This window comes from Catharus ustulatus, chromosome Z, assembly GCF_009819885.2.
Source record: "Catharus ustulatus isolate bCatUst1 chromosome Z, bCatUst1.pri.v2, whole genome shotgun sequence".
Lineage (NCBI taxonomy): Eukaryota > Metazoa > Chordata > Aves > Passeriformes > Turdidae > Catharus > Catharus ustulatus.
Window position 1 is genome coordinate 10,360,450 of NC_046262.2, and position 21,555 is coordinate 10,382,004.

Here is a 21,555-nt window from a genome sequence, read left to right on the forward strand (position 1 = left end):
CTGATTCACAGCAGTAATACAGAAAAATCACACTGATAAAACAAGCAAGTACTTCCCAATTGAACCAAATGAAAAGTATTTGAACATTTTAATCACAGTAAGTTTTCAGTCCAGGGATGCTACTCCTGCTTGGAAAATCCCTGTGCAACTTTCTGAAGGACACCAAAACCAAAACAGGAGACAATTTAGAGGTTTTTAGCAACATGATTAACAATGTACAACAAAAGAAAAATTAATCTTTTGAGGCTACCTGCCAGCAGGACAGAGCCATAAGCTGAGCACAAACTCAACTATAGACCTCCCAGACTGCTTAACAAATTAACTACGCAACAAACAGACGAAGAAACATTTACCTGTGTTGTTTGGAGCAGCTGATGCATAAGAGAACAGAAACAAACGTTTAAGCAGCTTAGGAGTCTGGCTATGATGAACTATACCACTGACGATCTAAAAAAGGACCAAAAATTAACACCCAAACACACCAAGACTGTCCATGTAATAAAAGGTCTTTTTTTTTAATACAAAATTGATAGGTTCTATCCCCAAGAGCTGAAACTGACTGAAGGTTTCTCTGTGGTCTGCAAGACACTGTACCTACTTTGCCTAAGTAGTATTATACATGCTCAACCTCCAGAATTACCCTATTTAAATAAAGTTAGTTGACTCTTAATTTGGAGCTCAGACTAACTTGTCAAAAAAATTCAAGTTATCCATAAAGTAACACTAGTAACATATAGTAACACTATATTGAGTCGCAAACAGAACAGCTTTACAGCTTTTGCCTGAGCTGGAGCTAATTTCCTGTAGCACTCCCAAGTTCCAGTTTTCTTTAAAGAGCCACTGCACTTATCTTTTAACTGTTATGCATAATTAAATGTCTAGTGAAATCAATCTTTTACTCTCTGTCTTAGCTGAGAATGATCAGTAAACACTGCCAAATTTCAAGGATCTCTCAGAGAGAATTTCATCCTTCCCTCATCCCCACAATACCCAACACCAAATTAAAAACAGACAATCAAATTAAGTTATTATACATACTCTTTTCACTTCCTCTTCTTTTGTGTATCTCAGGCAGAAGTTAAATACTCTAAGGTCTTTACAGTAGATAATTAACTTCTCTGGGTATTTTCTTAGCTGTCCTGTTAGAAGTTTCTTTTTCTCATCATAAACTGAAAAAATTAAAAAGTAAAATGAATATCAAACAAGTACTTGTATGTTGATAAAAGTTGTCCCTGACTGTCCAGAATTCTCAAGAAACTAATTCAAGCCCAAGTTTTCTCAAGATAAAAAAAACATCCTACAACACAGGTTGGCAAGCTCTTGTGCAATACACTCAACCTTTTCCTTTAAAACCCACCAAATTACTTTATACGAGGTAAAAGGCAAAATTTTAGCAAACCAGCTGCTCAGTGGTTATATCTGTTCACATTCTGACTGCACACTAAGTTTAAAGCTTCAAGATACATAAAGAATAATTTTGTTGTTTTACTCAAGGGGAAGTCCCCAGACAATCTGAGATCATTCAAAGTTCCTTAATTTTTTTTTTTTTTACCACCATGAAGTCCCCAAGGCAAACCTTTACTCATTTATCTTTGAGGATGTACTATTTCACAACTTCAAGTGCTGCCAGCTGGGCCAGTGTACATAAAACTGAAGTGTCTCATCACCATCTTCACTGATCTGCCCCAGTTCACTCCTTCACAAATCCTCACCACCATTTATGACCACTTTGAATACTCATAATTACTCCAAGAACAGGATTCTCAATAAAGCCTTCCCCTACTTAAAATTATCACCCCCATTCTCATTTATCTTTCTTAGCAATACTGGCACATCTCTAAGCCCTGAGGCAAATCACTCAATTTAGTTGGCAATTAAAGCCTCCTTTTCTATCTCCTTTAATATGCTGAAGACATCATGAATCTCATAAAACAAAGTTCCCTTAGACAAACAAAAAGAATTGTTTGAGAATTTGGTACCTGTAGTGCTATTGCTCAAATCAAGTTAATACATGCATATTTATAGAAATAGTCCATACTAGTTCCTTGGAAGATCCTTGTCTACCAAATTTAGGGACTTTTCATAGTACATGCTCTGCTTTGAACCACTGCATTTTGAAGGAATCATTTTGTCTGATTCCAGCAGACAATTAATCAAATTAATTTGATCAAATAAATTAATTTGACAAGTTTGAGGGATAAGACTGGGTTCTGATAAATTTCTTATCTGTCATTTCATCATTAAATGCAACTGCAGCTGCTTCCTTTAAATCTACTGGTTTTCTAGAAAGGATGTACATGTAGAAGGAGCACCAGCACTGTAAGACCCCAAGGGGTAGAAAGCTGACTTACCTCCATATATTTGATCTACACATTGCAGAGTTATGTCATTTTCTCCTACAATCTTATTCTTAAATTGTGGCTCCTAGAAACATGAAAAAAAAATCATAGAAATGTCACACTACAATACCACCTTCTGTCAAGTAAAGGCTTTCCATACATTGTTTTAATATCAGCATTACTTCTTATTCTTATAAGCTGCATAAGGCAGGACACTGAAGAAGAGTTATTAAAATACAGACAGATACAAGTTACACACACAATATAGTTTAAAGTCTCAGCCATGCTTGAAATATACAGTTTTTACTTTTCAAATAGCTTCAAAGCATTCATTTCTATTGAGAGTCACTTATCAAACTAGAACCACTACAGTAAACAGGAAATACAGTAACTGCATGTAATCCAAGCCCTTTTATGACAAGTTTCCTTGCTATGGGAACCTGGCAGGAAATACAAAGTCTCTTAAAAGAACAAGCATCCCAAGAACATTCCAACATTAAAGACAGATTTACCACTGAGTAAAGTGAAGACACACACAGTCCAATTACCTCATCTACTGTGTAACCAAACTTCAAGTGATTTGGAGTTCCCATTTCTACTATTCCATGAGTTCAGTTAAAAATGGCATTTTAGTGATGCTGCAATTAAATACTATTATTTTCAATATTACCAAACAGCTGATGTACACTACATCAGTAAATTATATTTTACTGTGAACAGAGTTAACCTTATTTTAGTTACTTCCAGGTCTACAGTACTCTGAAGCAGGTAGCTAATACTGAACTTTTGTTAAAAGAAATATAGTTGACATGGTACGTCATAAACCCAAGGTTCAAAGCCAGCAATGAAACAGAAATTAGCATGGCCATTACCAACTTTCCACAGATCACTTGAGATTTACGTCAAAAGACTCTGCAGCTTTGTCTGAATTAATTAAAGAAGGTCCATTAATCTGTACTTGGCTGCAGAAGCCTTAGTTTAATGTTTAAACTTTGTGAAATTTTACCCCAAGAAACAAGATCATCTTGAACTTGGGAGCCACTAGACTGACCCTCTTTTTCACTTCTAACACCTAAATGGAGTAAACTATTTTAATGTTTAAGCTTATCAAAAGCACTGTGCCATTACCATTCTTCTCTGACAGCTCAATTTGAGCACCTAAACTAAAGGAAAAAGATTGAAATATTTGGAGAGTTTTTAGCTTTTTCAGTGTTTGCAAGCTCAACAGCACTAGATTGTAAAATCTTTTTAGTAAACACCAGACTTTGAATGAAATAATTCAGAGCACAACTAAGCCACAATTTTTCAGAGTATTTCTGCTGAGTATTAGCTTACTCAGTCTTGTACAGCCTGAAATGATTCTGCAGATGTATCCCAAAGTCAAATCAGGCAGATGTTACCCATCATCAGAGATAGTCACACTTCCACAAACACTACCAAGACAAAGAGTCAGAAATCAGCTTTAAACAAATTGTTGACTAGGTTTCAAAACAATGTGTTCTTTTAACTTAAGCTTCACCAAAAAAAAAAAGAGTTATAAACTATATCTATTCTAAGTGTCCATATAAGTGCTTGCATTGCCTTTGCTTAAAATAGTCATCAGAGCTAGGGAAGGATCAAGCAGATGCAGACTGATTCAAGTTATTCTGCACTCATTAGGAAATTTTATACATTTATGTTCATTCTGCATCTTTATATAAAGGAAAGATATGATTATTTATGCAGAGCCTGTCAAGTCATAATTAGAGGACTTGTTTTCTTACATTATCATCTGAAGCAGAATCATCATCAAGGAAAGAAATCTTAAAGTTTGTGCACACGAGTTTCCCATAAGTGCCACGATTTGACCCATCTTCTTGCATATATTTGTACACTGTGCTGGCTTCACAAAGCAGCAGTTCACCTGTACAGAAGAAACACTGACTTGCAACATTGGAATGGATATATTGCATACCATAGAATTATTTCAACTGTTACATCAAACACAGCAAGAACGGTTTATATAGTCAATAAACAAGTCGAAAATTATTCCAATCTTCCATACTGTTAAACTTTAAGAATGCTGAAACATTTGCATTACTTCAGGTTCATCATAGTTATTTTTTCATAGCTTTGACTATTTTACAGGTCCCAAGGCTATTTTGGAAGTCTCAAACACAAACTTGCATAAGTAACACTGAATTAAGTTCTCGTGTTAGAATTCACAGGAACTGAAGTTCAAATTTAAGAAAGTAAACTTTTAATGGATGTGATCAGATAGACTCTTAGTCGTTCCAAAAAGTGTAGGAAACCCAACAGAAAAATACTAATTTATTGTAAACTTTTGTATGTATTTCATCTTTCCTTATCTCAGAAAATATTTTTTCAAAATAAATAATTGTAAATTACAAAAGAAAATCTTAAGAGTAAATGAAACATTGGAAGGCCAAAGTAACTCACAGTAGAGGCAAAGCCAGTTACCTGGTAATAAGTGAGGATTTACTTCCTTTTCTATGGGCTCCTTTATGTGTATTTCCTAAAGGGAGAAAGATTAATTATTACTTTGCAAAGATCATAACTTCAACACATGCTATAAAGAACTACGCCCTCTCACTTTAATTCCTCACATTCTGGCAAATTAAAATTAAGGGAAAAAACCTCCTAAACAAAAGGACTATACATCTGCAATTTGATCTTTCCACTTAATGTCAGAAGTCTATTTCTAAGTAATTCAGTGTTTTGACATCCACAGTGTCAGTTATATGCATTTGTGAGCAGACCAAAAAATGCACAGGCAGAAATGAAACATTACAAGTATTTTTAAAATTCTCTCAACACACCTAAATAGATGTGCATAAACTTAGTATTACAGCACCATCTCCCACCTCATTCAGAAGCTTTCCCATGTATAACATGGTATTGTTTCTAGTGTACCCTCCAGCTTTCATCCATGACTCCATTTCTGATTCTTTATACACATTATTTCAATGCTAAGTACAAAACTTACTTAAATGGCACTAACAAGACTATATGGAAAGTTATTTCAGGATCTTGGAGCTAAGAGGTAAAACCTGGTGACAGGATATCCTTCACTTTGGACCCAAATTGCACAAAGTAAACTTATTAAATTCTCCTTGTCACTTATTCTAGCCTTCAGGCACTGACAGTTGGCCTAAAATCTCCAGCCAAGAGATATTAAACTAGAGGACATGCTACACCCTTCCTGCTCAGCCTGTTCAGAACTTCCTCCTCCAAGCTCAAATCACGTTGCATGCATTGGAGTCTTTCTGGAAAACCATTAGTTAACTGGAACCACCCCCAGCTGGGGGCACAGCAGTAAGCAAGCTAATTTTAGTTTGTCACCAGCATCCAGAGTCAGCTACTGCAATTCAAGGCAAGCAATCAAAAGAAGATACAAGCAATAATAATTTTGCTGGATTAAATACAGAGAAACAAAAGCCCCTGAGAGTACAAAAATAAACAGCCTCTACCATTCATATAAACACTTGCTCTCCACACTCACAAGACACAGAACTAAGTTTGAAGGCTGCACAGCAAAGCTAAAACCACCAGGAAGCCACGTCATGAGAACAACAGAGATGTTCAAGATAGGTCAAAAAGAGAAAAAGCTTATAAAATGAAAGTGGTAGCGGTGTGAAGAAAGAAATCCATAACTACAGCCAACCGCTAATAGAAAAAACAAATCCCAGTTTGTTGCCTTTGTCTTCTAAGTGTGGATGCTGTAGAAGTAAAATTTAATCAAAGTTCACGCTTGTCAGCTAAAAAATTTAGCTAAAATGTTACTATGACTTAAGCTGAGTATTTCTGTATTCAGAGGAGATATATATACATCCTTCTTTCCCCCAGTGTTGTCTCCTCACCACTGGCAGCTTCAAACTAAACTTTGTGTTTACAAGTGCTTTTAACAGCTCTGCCTTATACAACCACTCAGTAACCAACAACATGCCACACTGCTCAGAAAACTGAATGCCAACAATCACTCCCACAGAACAGTAAAGCAGTTATACCAGCCAGGTGCTTTTCCACCACCTCTGACTTTGGGAGATGCCTCAAAGAATGGAATAACCGCAGTTCTTGCACACACAGTTAGTACTTATTGCCATGAGTACCAGTTTATGCTAGCGTTGGCAGAACTGAACAGAAGAAAAATAAATATTTGACCCCCAAAGAAGTTCTTTGAGCTTACACTCATTTGTTAAAAATGTAATGAAGCTTTTATAATGGGTTTCAAACAGCAAATAATCTTGAACAAGTGGTTTGGGTTTTGGTTACAAGTTAAAATTGGTTATCTTCTGAATGGAGTTAGAAGTTTAATTAAATTGCGTCACAGCAGATTAGAGACCACAAACACTGACATCCCCTTGTAAAAATCAGTTTCACTTTGTTGAAAAAAGCTTACAGACACTGAAGTGCTTATGATAGGCAGAATTCCTAAAATATTCAACAGGTGTCAAGAGCTAAGTCTCCAGAAGAGCTCTATTTGAAATTCAACATTTATATTCCCACAATAAATTCATAAACACATTAAAGGTGGATGGGGTACATATATTCTAGAGATAGCCAGACCTCAAGTTATGAGTCCTGTTGAAGAATTCATGCTGCTGCACTAATTACAAAACATTTTATTTTACTACTGTCACATTCTATATTTGCTCTTTTACAGTGAGAAGGTAAAGATCTGCAAGAAAAACTAACTCACCATGAGTCAGTTCAAGTTGTGTAGGAAAACACACATATAAATTCAGCTGCCATCTCCACTCTGTTTCAACTCTGTTTTTATAATGAATGTAAGTTTTGGGGCAACACAGATCTTGCCACTAACTGAAGAGCCTGCAGACACTTCAAGTCACAGTGCTCAATGCCTCTTTAATCAGTCACACATTCACAGTCACCCACTCACTCCTTTATCCCGGGATTTGTATGACAACATGGTGAGGTAATTTGGTTTGTAAAATCAGCTGGGAAGTATGTACTTGTCCTACATTTGGTTTTATTGTTAGTGCCTATTGTTAGCAGAACTGGCTCATCAACAGGTCAGATGAGCACAGAAACAAAAGAAAGGGAAGCAGCAGAAGTAAGTCTGCTCCCTTCTGCAAGTGCATACATTTGGACCTCAGAAATCTCCACCCTCTGACCATTAGTTGAAGCTAAGCAAGCAAGTACTTCCCATATGTGACCACTGAAAGCCATGCAAACCCCTAGATAGATAGTTTTTCATCTGTACCTCCCCTTTTCTGATTGCACCAAGCAGCATTTAGTCACTTCTTACTTAAGGTACAACATGGGAAGCCCTCCTTTAGCCACAGCTAAAAGCAGACACCCACAGGACTCCACACAAATGGGGAAAATTAACTTTGTTTCTGTAATTTCTAAGGCAAAGACCTCAACTCTGCCGAAGCTGTTAGAATCCTCTTTCTAAGAGATGCTTCTCACCTGTGCACTTGCCTTGTGCAACATTTCTTCTTCCAGGCTCTCAAACCATGGTAGGAAATAGAGCAATGCTCTTTAATTATCAATTTTAACAGCAGAGAGTACCAAATCCTGCTAAAACTTCAAGCTGACATGTCACATCAAATTAATTCATAATACACCTTCATTCTTGCTAACAGAAAACCAAAAACTGTTTTTCTTAAGGAAAGTTCTCTTTTTGATTTTTACCCAAATGTAAGAAACAACTGCACAGTTTGCAGTGGTTTGCAGGTACTACAGTCAGCTCTCCTCAAAAAAAAGGTATTTAAAGGGGTTAGAAATATTTCCCTCAAGCCTCTCTGGGGAGACAAGTCTTCCCCATGTGCTGAAGGCATGAGTGAGGCAACAAAGTTTAGGGCAATAAGATCAAGTAGGAGCTATGTTACATTAACAGGGTCCTAAGGGTTGGAGCAGGAAAGGAATTCCAAAGGACTTCTTTTTGTCCTACAGTGGCATCACAACTGACAGCAATTCCTCTCACTCCACAGGAGGGTAAACAACTGTGTACTGGAAATATTTAAAGAGAGGAAAACATTCCCTACAGAATCCAGATCTTGACAGAGAATCTGTTTGGGGATTTTTTCATCATTATTGACATTCAGATATATATACATATACACACACACACATATATATACACGCACAAAGCTTTCAAAGTTGACAGCAAATAGTACTGCAACAACATAGAATACTTTGATGTTTTTATATAGTTTTCCACAAGTAAGTTCTGCACAGGGAAGCTCTACATCCTGGTGAGGTTTGCTATGACCATCTGTGTTTTTCATATTTACTTCACTAAAAGAGGAGTGAGATAAAGATAAATGTATACTTAAGAAAGTTATCAGCTGTGAAAGTCAAACTGTGTACTGAAATACTTGCAAATCAATTGTAGCACTCCAACAAGTGAACACAGTGAGTAAAATAAACTTTTGTGGAACAGTTCCACTGGAATTCCATGCAAAAGATTAAACACCTGTGCAAATGCTGGGTATCTCCTCTGCATCCAGAAACAAACCACATTACATACCTGGTACTTTCTGAAGACTCCTCATTGGTCAAACAATGCTGTATGCCATACAACCCAGAGCAGATACTTATTACACTTTAATAACACCGCTGAGAATAATCTCTAACTGCTTGTTTTCCTTCCTTTCACAGCCCCATTATCCAGAAGTCTATTAGATCATAGCACATGTTTTCCCTGTCCGTTTCATCTCTTATCCTTTCCTCTTTCCTTACATTGTCCTGTCCATCCCCTCTGACATCTGACATGGTTTCCCCATGTCCAGCCCGGCTGTTCACTTCAACTCTATTCCTTATTCCACCCTTCAACTCCACCACTCCAATTTTGAAGGAGGGATGTACTTTTTCAAGACTGAACACTACATAACACACAATGTTGTACCAAGATTTATGAGCAAGAGGTATTCACCATGGTTATGAGCTAACAACAGAGCAGGATCTGAGAGATGAAGCACATGAGGTATTAAAGTTACCCTCAGCAATCTGTGGCGTATGCCAGATTTCAGAGACAAGCAGCATGAACCAGAGCAACCTCTTTCATAGTTAAAAGGCTAACACAGGAAAAAACATCCCATAGGAAGGAATATGAAAAATTTAGTTTAAAGAATGCATGCAAAAGCACAAACTTTAAGCTTGAAATCAAATTTGAAATCTACTTTTTATGCAAATTAAGACTTTTAGGAAAACATGTTCTAGCTTGTTTGACCTGTAAATAACTTCTGTTTTCAAAGTTGGAAAGAGTTAGAAATTATCAAGTAATTCACTTTCTTGTTTTGCTGTCTCCACAGACACACATATTCTAAAGTCTGTGATCTGAAATGTCAAAACATTGACTTTATACCCTAGTATTCACCCCACTTCCTGCAGGGTAGCCAAGTCTGTCCTGAGGGGAAGTATGTCATTAATATCAACATCCTACGGTCTCACTCTCAACAGACCACTGATTGATTTGCAGTTCCATACAGAAGAGCCTAACTAGGTTATATTTAGTCAGATGTTAAAAATGCTGCTTTTCCAGACGTTCTGGGGTTTCATAGCAGAAATTATTTCTGTTCCTTTAATAAACAGCATTTTCTTTTCACTCCTTGCTTCCATCTGGTAATATATTGACACGAACAGAGCTCCTGTTTCTTTTCATATTCAAATTAGTGCACAGAGCAACATAAAGCTGACTTAATCTTATTTTTCAGAATATTGCCTACTGTGTCCCTCAGGTATCTGAAGGTGGACTGAACAAGGTGGGTTTAAACCAAAACTCAGCTCTGTCTGTTAATTTCCCTATTGCAGGGCTCCCCTAACCTGGAAGCAGCACTTTAAGGCCTTAACAGCTTCCCAAGCAAACCAGGACAAGACCACAGAAGCTGAAGGCTGCAAGCAAGGGAGGCTACAGCTAACACTGCTCTATTGCTCTGTGCTGCATAGTGGTTGATTGCAAATCTTGCCTCAGGCTGAAGTACTAAGAGATTCAAGGCAAGGCTTTGCAAATTCATGGAGAAGTCCACTATTAACTCCAATCCTACACAGCAGAAATCTCAAGCTCATCAAGTCCCTGAACTGCTGTTTCCCACCTTCTGACACAGCCTGCCAGAGGAAGCATCACACCTGTCGCCAGTACGTCTTCCCCGAGCACCTGGAAGTTAAAATGCCTTGATGAAAGCTCCCAGTTGACTAAACTATGTTCCACATAAAAGGAATTAGAATTTCCACTGTTTTATCAGTCTAGTTCCTTTTAAAACTCAACTACATGAAAGTTAACTTGTACAGGAAACCTGCGTTCGGGAAGTTGTTTTTCTGGGTGCACACAGCTCTGTGAGAGATACTCACTTCTGCTTACTTCAGGATATTTAATCAACATGCTTTTTCTAGACACCAAAATAGCCTCACAGGTTTCATCATTTGTCTAAAATTTTATTTTTAATCCTCATAAAAGCCACTAGAGTCTTCCGTTTCCTGTGTCACCATTAAAGCAGTCATAGGCTGCCAGTAGCAGAGTCAAACCTGATGTACTCGCTAATCACATCAGACCTCAGTTTCACTGTGTCTTTGAAGGAGCAAAAGGGACACCCATTGTACAGCAGAAGTCACGTCTATAACACTGTTGCAAGACTGCATGAAATTCTTAGATTTAAGTGAAATACAGAGAGGTAGCAAGAACACGTAAAGAGTTAATGACTGCAAAGTCTACTGAATCAGGATATTTCATAAAAAGCCTCATCTTCTAGTGTTAAATACCCTTGTTACTCTTCCTGCAGCCATCAGGATCATATTTGAAGCATTACATCACTGCACTTAAAATCAAATTAAAGGACTTTTTATTATTTGGTATCGTGCTGCTATGTATATATTTACTTGTGCTCTTTTCAACCAGCCATTTTTTCTAGCAAGCTTTAGTCATACACCACACTCATTTAAATGGTGAAATGACAGTAAGTCCAACAAGTGAAGTTGTTTCTTTCACAAAATCCAGTTCCTTGTATATTTGTACTCGGTACTTTCCAAAGGTGAAAAAGTGACCTCAGACAGGGATATATTTGCTGACTCCAGAAATACTTGTACCTATCATTTACATCTGTTTTCACTTGGAAATACAAGAAAGAGAGAAAACTTTTAAAGTAAACTGATGAAACTACAAGCCACCAGGACTGAAAAACATATTAAACCGGATTTGCTATCACCAACTAAGGACCTAAGTTTTAAATACCACAGCTGATTGTGGCCGTAACAACTCTGATTGTTCTTTCAGACCTAGTGTAAAATAAAAACAACAGATTCACCAAGGTCCTATCAGTGATAGACCCCGCACTAACAAGATTGACAAAAATCTCTTCCTTAGAAAGCTCTCAAGAGAATTAAGAAGAATCAGTTTGTCATAGATTACAAAGAACTAGGAGGGGGGGGAACCCAACACTTACGGCCCATATTCATCAAATGTTTTTCCTAGAAAACAGCTGTTTATCAGGAATAAGAATGATAGAATACAGAATAGCAATACTGACCTAATCCCATGTGCTGACAAAATGAACTCAGTAAACTGAGCCTAAGGTCACTTTGATCAAACCGTCAGCATAAGTTACGATAAATAAGTGAAAGGACAACAGGCAGAACAATACCAAAGACACACACACACGCTGCCAAGAACTGAACATCGAGCTGTTAAGAAACGATATCCAGGGCTCTCCAGCTGCGAACTGATAGCAAGGAGCTCACCGAGCAGAACGCGAAGCGATGCTGCCCAGGGACAATAAGAACAACAGGTTCGGAAAGTCCCCTCTTACGGGCCGAACAGCCCGACAGCTGGTCGCGGCGTACAGAAACAACTCGGCTGACCAGCCAGCCCTGCTCTTTACGCCCTTTTCCACGCCGCTCACCCCCGGGGCAGCCCTGGCAGCGGAGCCCCGCAGTGCTCGGCAGCAGCCCCGGCCCCGGCCGCGCTCCCCCGGCCCCCGCAGCGCTCCCCGGCCCCGAGCCCGCCCGGCCCCGCACCTCCGGGCTGATGTACGACACGAAGGACGGCTTGGCCGCCCTGGCCCCGCCGCCCAACATGGCCCCGGCCCGCGGCGGCGGTGGCGGCTCCCAGCGCTCGTCCTGAGCGGGGAGGCAGCGGAAGGAGCTATTCCGCGGCAGCGCGGCGACGCCGAGCCGCATCACGGAGCCGGCGCCGCCCATGCCCGCCCTCGGCCACAGCCCCGGGCCCAGGCCCGGCCCCGCGCGCCGCCGGCCATTTCTGCGGCACCGCCCCGCCCTCACGGGGCAGGGCGCGCGTCCGTCAGCGCCCGGGGCGGGTCGGGGCTGCCGGGTGGGCCCGGCGGTGCCCCCACGGCTCTGCCCTCGGCCTGCGGGGCGCGGCTGGAGCCAGCGGCCATCCCCCGCCGCTTTTGTGATTTCGGGGTAACCGCGGACCTTTGTGCAGGGACCTCCTGCTCCTGGCCTGTTGCTTGATCCAGCCGTCACTTCCACAGAGTCATGAAATCGCAGCATGGTTTGGGCTGTAAGGGACCGTAAAGCTTATCTGGTTCCAACCCCCTGCCTTTGATCCAGGCTGCTCCGAGCCCATCCAGCCTGGCCCTGAGCACTCCCAGGGATGCGGCTTCCGCAGCTTCTCTGGGCAGCCTGTGCCGCTGCCTCACCCCCTCACGGGGAAGAATTTCTTCCTAATATCGCATCTAACTTAATTTAACTCATCTATTGCACTGTTTCTTGCTCGGCTGCCAAACGCCTGTGTTGTACCTGTGCACACTTAGAAGGCAGCTCAGCATAAAGGAAAATCTAAACAAGGCATTGAGATGTGCTGTGTTACTTACTGCAGGAGAAGAGCAAGAAAAATAATGACATAAAACGTGCTTTCCATTAAATAATCCTCCAGACCCTCTAAAATGTGACTGCTGAGAGACTCTGAGAAGTCCTCTGCTCAATGTCTGTTTAATGCGTTACAGCCACAGCCTCCTAGGAATGTCATCTTTGGACACTGTATAATCAGACCTGTAAATATACACCAGGTTTAACTGGTATGTAGGTTACTTTTAAAAGCCTCATTTTTATATGCACACAGAACAATGCAAATATTGTTAACGGCCTGTGGCAGTGCAGCAAGTCTACCCAGCAATTCAAATGGTGAATGGTAACCCAGGTGACAATTTGTGCACAGAGTAGACTTTATGGAAATATTTTTGCAAAAATAAAACATACTTTACAAACTTCAGTAGACTATAGGACGTGAATATTAACAGCTCATTCAAATATTAGTGATAAGCAGTTTTCATTTCATTCCCCCTTGTTTTTGTTTTAATACTTCACTTTATTTACCTTGCTCCAAACCCAGACCTAGGAAAACTGCAGGAGGAAGAAAAAGGACTACATGGAATAGTAAGACAGCATTTATAAAAGTTGAATGGAGTGAGTGTTTCAATACAGAACTAAAGCAATTTCTTTGTTTTCAGAGTCAAGGAATGAGAAGTCTTTTGGATTTAATCACCTTCTCTCTGGAAAAAAAACCAAAACATCTCTGAGATTAGCTTTCATTAGTAGTTTTACAACAAAGGCTATTCTGGTATGGGATCCCACGCTGAAGTGCTCTCATGTTTCACTCCACAGCTGCTTCCACATCATTCCTAACATCGCATCTGACCTCAGCTGCATAGGTCAAAATACACCCCATGGGATTAAACTGGTGCAAACTCAGGGTGAGGGGAAATGTGGGACACCACCTCTGTGTCTCTAGCATATGAAAATACTTAAAGAAAGAGAATAGCATATTAAAAAATCTTCTTAAGTACGTGAATTTAGAGTGGGAATAACGTGAGTGCCTCAGCACACCATGAGGTTTATAGCACACTAAGGCAAAAATCAGCTACTTACTGACATAGCATTTTTCAGAGGAAGGGATGTTTTGACACCAGGCCAGAGTCTTAACTCTGATGGGAAGTGCAAAAGGAGCCTTAATTCCCACACAGCACATGGGAATTCATTCTTCATCTTGTCATCAAAAAAGCCCTACCAAAAAAAAATCTGAATGTAAAAATCTGCTCTTTTCCATCAGCAAAATATCCACATGGTGATGAACAGGAAGTGCTTCGTCCCGGGGTTTGCTCTCCAGGATGCAAAATGTGTGGGACTGAACCCATTGCAGAAGGGATTTGAAGTATTTTAGCTAGAATTTGAGTGCCAGATTTTGATCCGTCCTTAGTCAGTGTGTTCATCTCTGAAAAGGAAGAAATAAAGGTATCACAAGCAACTTAACTTGCTTCAGAGAGGAACATTAGCATCTGAAAGGGCCAGCTGCAACCCTGACTCTGTGCCCAGCAGATTACCAAGCACCGAGGGTTTCCATGTTCTTCCCTTTCCCCGATGTATTCTCACTTTCTCTTCTAAAATCTGCAGCGTCTGTGAGGAGTACCCGCAAAAGTCAGCTGTAGTCCAGCCACCTCATCTCTGTAGATTCCTCCTGCAGACAGTGGAGGGAAATAGGTTCCTTCTGAAGGCGATGGGGGCAGCAAATAAATTCCTTGTTCAGAAGCGGCCTCGAAAGACTGTCCAGTGGTCAGAGCAGCTCAGGAAGTTAGCTTGGCTGGGCTGAAGTTGGCCTTTCAGAGTGCCCTCCTTCCCCCCTTGTCCTTACACTCCTTCCATAGTCCTCTACTGCCTCTCATTTTTATTATTTTTAACATTTTATTTATTATATCTGTTTAATATATTTATTTAAGTATTTACCTATTTACTTTTTTTGGTAATTTTAATGTGATCCCTCTCTTCAGCATTGTCACAACAATTGTGTTGTTGCAAATTGGTCCATACCAATGAAGAAATAAGATAGTTCAATAGTGTTCCATCGTTTGGGATTGCTCTCTTCACTAATAAAGACTTCTGAAATAGAATTTCTACAACAAACGGATCCTGGAATGGTGTATTAATAGGATTTGTCTTTCCATGTTTCTTCTAAATGGGAAGTGTTGCCAATGCATGCTGCCAATGACTTTCAATACATTTTTAAAAAGTTAGTTAAAGCATTAAAAAAAGAGCATATCAAATAATGTAATCTGATTTTGTTCAATTTTATATGTATATCAATGAAAATCATGCAAATGGAAAGTGAAGAGTAAAACCTTTCAAAAGCCAAGATTGTCTGTAGAGGGTGAAGAGTATATTTCACTGTTGCTATTTCATCCTGATACTTTTCTCTTTCTAGAAGTATAATCACAGTATTCAGTGCTGTCTGCAGGAGGGAAGCTCACAGACCAGCTCTTCTCTTCCTATAAACAGAGATTACTTTGTTTAAAAAATTCATATGCTATTAATTTGAATAATTCTTTGGTCTGAATTCTCAGCTGTGCCCAGAATCAGTGGCACAACAGCTGATGGAAGGGAGACGCGAAGGAGTTGTTTGCAGCTTCTCTATCAGTTTTCTTTCAGTGATCCTCTTAACTGCAAGTTGTAGCTCATATTTTCCTTTGTGGCAATCCTCCTTGTCAGCATTTCCTTGGCTATGGGAAGTAAGTATCCTGGATAAGGCATTATCCTAGGCAGTATCTGGAGCACAACTGGTGAAGACCACTGAACACAGCTCTTTGTATCACATTTCAGCTTTTCTGGGCCTTTGTAAACCTCAATGCCTTGGGGAGTGCAAAAGGGTGCTTGGATACTCAGAGGTGCAGGCCACTGTGTGTTGTGGGTGCTTTGGTATGTCAGCTTGGACAGATGTAATGAATTTTTAAAGCCATTCGTGAGTGTTGAGCAAACTTGCATGACTAGATCTATTTTCTACTCCCCACTTCCTCTTTTTGAAGAAAATAGAGGGAGTCTTTGCTGTGCTGCAGACCTGCAAAGTCACAGGTGTGCATAACTCCCATTCCAGAGTGGTAAATCAGAGGCAGGAATCTGCAGCTGTGCTCCCCTTTGAACTCTCATCATGGCTGGATCCAGGTCTGGGCACTACTTTTAGTACATACAACTCCAGTGGTGACACAGCTAAAGAATTTGAAACAGCAGCATAAAAGAGGACCTCAAACAAATATAATTTGTCAAGGTTCCATGATCTTTCTCTTCAGAAAATCCACCTGGGTGTACAATTTGATTTTTCTTATTTTCACATTTGTCTGGGTGTTACCAGAAGAGCTGCACTTAGGTCTGCAAACCTGGGTATTTCTGTTATATCTGTGCAGTTACTCTGACATTTCACAGAGCATCACAGATGCTTATGTGTAACTCAGAAGGGAGGAGCTGTGCCTAAAGTGTTGGATTTACCCTGAATATACAGAGATCTGCCATGCATGCTGCGTCTGATACTCCCTGTTTATGATGTTCAATTAAGTAACTCAGTTTAGGACTTTAGCATTTCAAACATTTTAAGAGATGCATTAAAGTGTCTGAAATCAGTATCCAAGAAATATAGAAGACTTAAAATGAAGCTGGAATTCTATCATGGAAAAAGTCAGAAATGAGGAAAATACTGAGATGTCCTCTGTGAAAAGGTCACCAAATCAGTCTATAGACAGCCAGCAGCTACCTCTGCTTTATACAGGCTAAGAGAATTTTCTGTATAAAGTCATGAATGTTAGCTTTCTGCAAATTAAGACAATTTTGAAAAAAGAAAACAACAACAACAAAAACCAGAAAAGGGCTTTGCTCTAAAATACCACTTCTAATACTGTGTTCACACTGATATAATTTTCCAGTACTTTCAGTGTCCTTCAGGAATTTGTTTCCAAATTTGTTCAGATTGCTGTCTGTCACCTTACAGGTGAGCTCAGTTTTGGAAATATATGGTCAGAGATTGTGTAGTAATGTCTTACATGAGCTTTTTATGTTTCATCTTTATTGCAGTAGCTTTTCTCTACTGATCGTAGTGTTTCCATTTTTAAAGCAGTTTTCTATTCCTCATTGTGAGAACCTAATCTCTGTAGGTAAAAGGAAAACAGATCCACTCTACCTTTCCTCAGCTGAAATATCTGGCTATGATTCCTGTTCTATCCCATGTTTCAGTCCTGAGACATTATGTGCCCAGTTCCTCCCTGAAGGTGGTTGAAGAGATGCAATTTTTTTCTTAAGTAAAGCCATCTGGGATGTCCCACATGGCCACGTATTACGACTCAGATGGCAAACAGCAGTTCCTTCAGGGGTAGCAATACACACCAATGGCATTTTGCATCCATCCCTTAATTACTGAACATTTTTGTTCTACCAGGGCCTTCCAGAGCTAACCTTCCTAACCCTTCTAGCCAGCAAGGTTCAGCTGCCGTTTGGGACATACAGCCCCAAAACATGCACACAGAAGAGAGCAAGATCAAATTAACAACTAACTACACCATGAAGAGTGGGACAGAGGCATTAACTGCTGAGAACACACCCTGGACCAGAGTGTTTACTTTAGTCATAGAGATGCAGTTGGGAATTACATGTCTTAAACTTGAGAATGGAAAACAAAATATTGCTGTGAGAGTTGTGAAAACTCAGGGAACAAAGCACCTCACATCAAACGTCAACATCACCTTCTCTTAATAGCTACAAGTGGTAGAAGAGGAAGTGAGTAACATTTAAATAGCTCTACTCACCCAGGAAAGCATGGGTGTCACAAACAAAAATACAAGGGCTAGGGAAGTTCCCCACCTTTTTTTAGCTCTTTTGAAGCAAACACATGTACTTGTTTGTGGGCTTACACAGACTTCTTTGTCATGTGGTGAACTTCTTTATTTTATTCTTCAAAATGCTGTGAACAGAAATTACGTACTTCAGCCTTAACAGTACACAAAGCCAAACCCCATCAGTGTCTGGAGAAAACCTACATCATGGCTGGATGTGAGGCAAAGTTTAGTCAGGGCTGTCCTCTCACCCTTGTTTCTTCTAAACCTGCAGTCCATAGGGATCCATGAGTACTAAGGGTTCATGAGCTCATGGATAACAAGACGGATAAATTTAAGTGTGGCCCTCCTGATATCAAAAGATGTGAATTGAGCCTTCTGTCTTGAAACGAATCCCACAAAAGAAAAAAAGCAACATTCAGCTCCCAATCTGATGGCAGTCCCTAAGCTGGGTGGTGGAAAAAATCTGCCAAGGTGTCCTTGGGCAGCCCTGAGTCTTTCTTCCCAAGTCACTTCTCTGACTGCAATGTGGATGAAAAGTCCTTGGGAAAGATGTTCAGCTGTCTGTCACTAGCTAGGTAGGAATCTGGTCCATCTAGTTGGAGTCCTCGTGTGCAGGACTCTTCCTGCTGGGCATGAGGAGAAGCAAAGCAAACCTAGTGAGAACCATCCAGTGTCCAAATTACAGGGTACAGGACAGATCAGGCTCCAGCATATCCATGGGGAGAAATACTCCCTGTGAGGCCTAAACAGTAACCTCTTCCCTCCTGGAAGGACACATACAAGACTTGAGTTTTTGCTGGCTGTGTCCTAGCTCTGCTGTTCTTTCCTTTAGCAGTGAACATTGTATCTAGTGCATGACTGCGGTGAAAAAATGTGCTCATTTTACTTTGCCCACCAGGCCCTCGACTTACTCTTGGCTTTGATTTCCTAATGCAAAATGCACGTGTGTGTCAGTAATCATGGATGTCCGGTAATGAAAGAAGCCACCCAGCTTGTGCTGTCATCCTCACCTCCCACAGAAATGCTGCAACTAAAAAATCCAGCTCAGATAATCTGAGAAACAGGCACAAAATTACGCCCTTCACAAAGGCTACATGCTCTTTAGCAGAAACTCTTGGCAAAACACAAATATGAGTCTAGAGCCTTGCTTTAGCTTCCCTTTACTGTCCCTGACTTCAAAAAGTCTGTTGTCTAAGCAAGGAACAATTTTATTTGGCTAAGACAAACAAGTCTTTGAAGCAGCGAACTTCATAGAAGCAGCAAATCTTGTAAAAGAAATCTCATAAATCCATATATTCTTTCCTGTTAGCAAATATTTCTGATTTACTAGAATATTTTTCTCTGCAATTGCTATGGTGTTCATCTTCAGATGCTTGGAAAGTTTCTTGACAAAACTTTCTAGAATTAAAATCCATTCATGCTGGAACTAAAATATTCATGCGGATGTCTATATGGCAGTCTGGCATGCCTGAATGTCAGATGGGTATTTGGAAACATTTTTCTTGAGAATTCCAGAAGTCACCTGCACTTCCAGAACTCCAGGTTTTTCTAAGGAAAGAAGGTATTTTAAATCTATTTTTTCTGATGTGTGGGTGAAATTTTAGGGGCACTTTTCCTCAGGGAGAATATATAAACTAGCAGACGACTGGCAGAATTTTATTGCATGGACTTTGTCCCAAACTGTTGGGTTTCAGACCTGTGTTCTCACAGGAGCTCTAAATTTGTCCCTTAGCTTGTAAATTGGTTCATCCTATGCCTTTGGACATACTGGAGAACTTGCTGGGGATGTTAGTTAAAACATCCAGAATCCTGATTTATGATTTACCACTGACATATAAGGAATGCTTATTCCAAATCTATTGGCAACAGCTGCAACAAATGTCTTAAGAAATGGATACAAGAAAGCAAAACCACACGCTACCCCCTCACAAAAGATTTTTATCTGAAATGCCCCTCTCCTCCTGTTCTCAATGATTGCCAGATACAGTCTTTTGACACACATTTTATCAACTCTTCCTTTATAACCTCTTTCTCAGGTTGCCTTCCTCAGTGGGAATTCTTACCTTGCAGAATTTCTTCTTTGCAGCTATCAGCGACTCAAATTTAATCTCTCTTCTCCATTCTGCTATGCCTACTCTGACGTGCAATTTCTTTACACCTCTAGAGTATTTACTTCCAATTTATTCACGAGACAATCCTGGCTGTTTTTCTAACTGCCGCTGTCTTCTAATTTCACTAGCAGATTTTATTTGGGGTTTTGCTGCCATGATGACTTTGGTTTAAGAATTATTTTAGAATTATTTTAAAATGCATTCTTTGGCAATAGAGAGGAATGCTGTAATAGTGAAAGCACCAGTTTTCCCTTCGTGCTTGTCACTGGAAAGGCAGCGAGAGCTGCTGCTGAGGACACAGCGCTCTCTGCTGCTGGATCACACAGGGACACTTCAAACACAGCCCTGTGGATTTGCTGCATAAAACTGCACTGTGGAGCACTCACTTAGATTTCCAATTGTTGGGGGAAGTGTCCTCACACACTCTTTAATATTCTCCATTCACGTGCAAGGGAGCAAGGCATGGGCTCCAGATGTAGTTCAGTCTGTGAAATAGGAGAGGTGCATGAAAAATCAGTAAAAACTCTTCAGCTTTTCCTTCAGCTTTTCCCACAGCTCACTTGCTATACATGGCATGTAACATATTTTAACATCTCAGTTCCACTGGCCTAACTATCTTGAACTCCTTGATCACCTGGAGCTTTTTTCTTCAGTGTTTTAGTGGAGCGCTGCAGTTGCTGCATGAGTGGCCAATCACGCACTGGTCTTCTCTCTGCTGAAACAGAGCCTTTCTCTTTGATTTCCTACACTATTTTCAGAGTTGATTGTTGTTGAGTATTGATGTAATTTTTTTCCTTTTTATTTTACCTTTGATTTTTAGCTTTCTAATGGCCTTCCCCATCTTATTTTTTGAGTTGGACCCATTTAATTAGTTCAGTTCTTTCTCTGCCCATTTTTCTTGTTTTTGTTGTTGTTTTGTTTTTTCCCTCTTTTCTAATGGAATGAAATCTACCAAGTTCAAATGCTAGATTCTGCACCTAGGATGGGGTACTGAGAGCACTGAGCACAGCACAGCTGGCCCTTGGAGGGGATGGTCCTGCTGGGCTCAGCCTTGGGACAGCATCAGCGTGGGCCCTGCTGGGCCTTGCAGGTGAAGAAGGATGGGAAGGTCCTTGAAGGTGTCCCAAGGAAGAAAACAAAGCTGGTAGGACAGCTGGAGGGAACTTTCCGTGAGGAGCAGCTGAGGAATTTGGGCTTGTCAGTTCACAGAAAGGGAGGCTGAAGGTGACCCCACTGCTCTCTGCAGCTCTCTGAAGAAAGGAAGGGCACTGGCAGGTGTTGAGCTCTCCCCCCTGTAACCCAGGCACAGAACATGAGGGAATGCTTCACAGTTGCACCAGGAGAGCTTTCACTGGTCATTAGGAGGCATTTCTATAAAGAGACGGTGCTCAAGAACTGGAACAGTTTCCTAGAGAAGTGGTTGATGCCCCAGTCTATCAGGGCTCAAGGGCATTTGGACAGTGCCCTTAACAAAGCGCTGGAACTTGGCCAGCCCTCAAGTGGGCAGGCAAGTGACTGGACAATGACTGTAGGTCCCTT

At 40.4% G+C, this 21,555-nt stretch overlaps 1 protein-coding gene across 2 annotated transcripts in view; it reads right to left on the reverse strand.

The window, feature by feature from the left end:
* MTMR12 (myotubularin related protein 12) overlaps window positions 1-12,872 on the reverse strand; it is a 32,537-nt gene extending 19,665 nt beyond the window's left edge. Inside the window, exons 1-6 of one of the 2 annotated variants that reach the window (XM_033085834.2) lie at window positions 12,732-12,872; window positions 4,800-4,854; window positions 4,103-4,242; window positions 2,352-2,424; window positions 1,039-1,169; window positions 354-447 (exon numbers count right to left, since the gene is read on the reverse strand). In XM_033085834.2, coding sequence (XP_032941725.1) covers window positions 354-447; window positions 1,039-1,169; window positions 2,352-2,424; window positions 4,103-4,242; window positions 4,800-4,854; window positions 12,732-12,809 — 571 coding nt within the window. In that variant the 5' untranslated portion in view covers window positions 12,810-12,872. Of the gene's footprint in view, window positions 1-353; window positions 448-1,038; window positions 1,170-2,351; window positions 2,425-4,102; window positions 4,243-4,799; window positions 4,855-12,314; window positions 12,430-12,731 lie in introns of those variants that run through there. The other variant, XM_033085835.2, reaches the window with a different exon arrangement.
* Window positions 12,873-21,555: the final 8,683 nt, after the last annotated feature.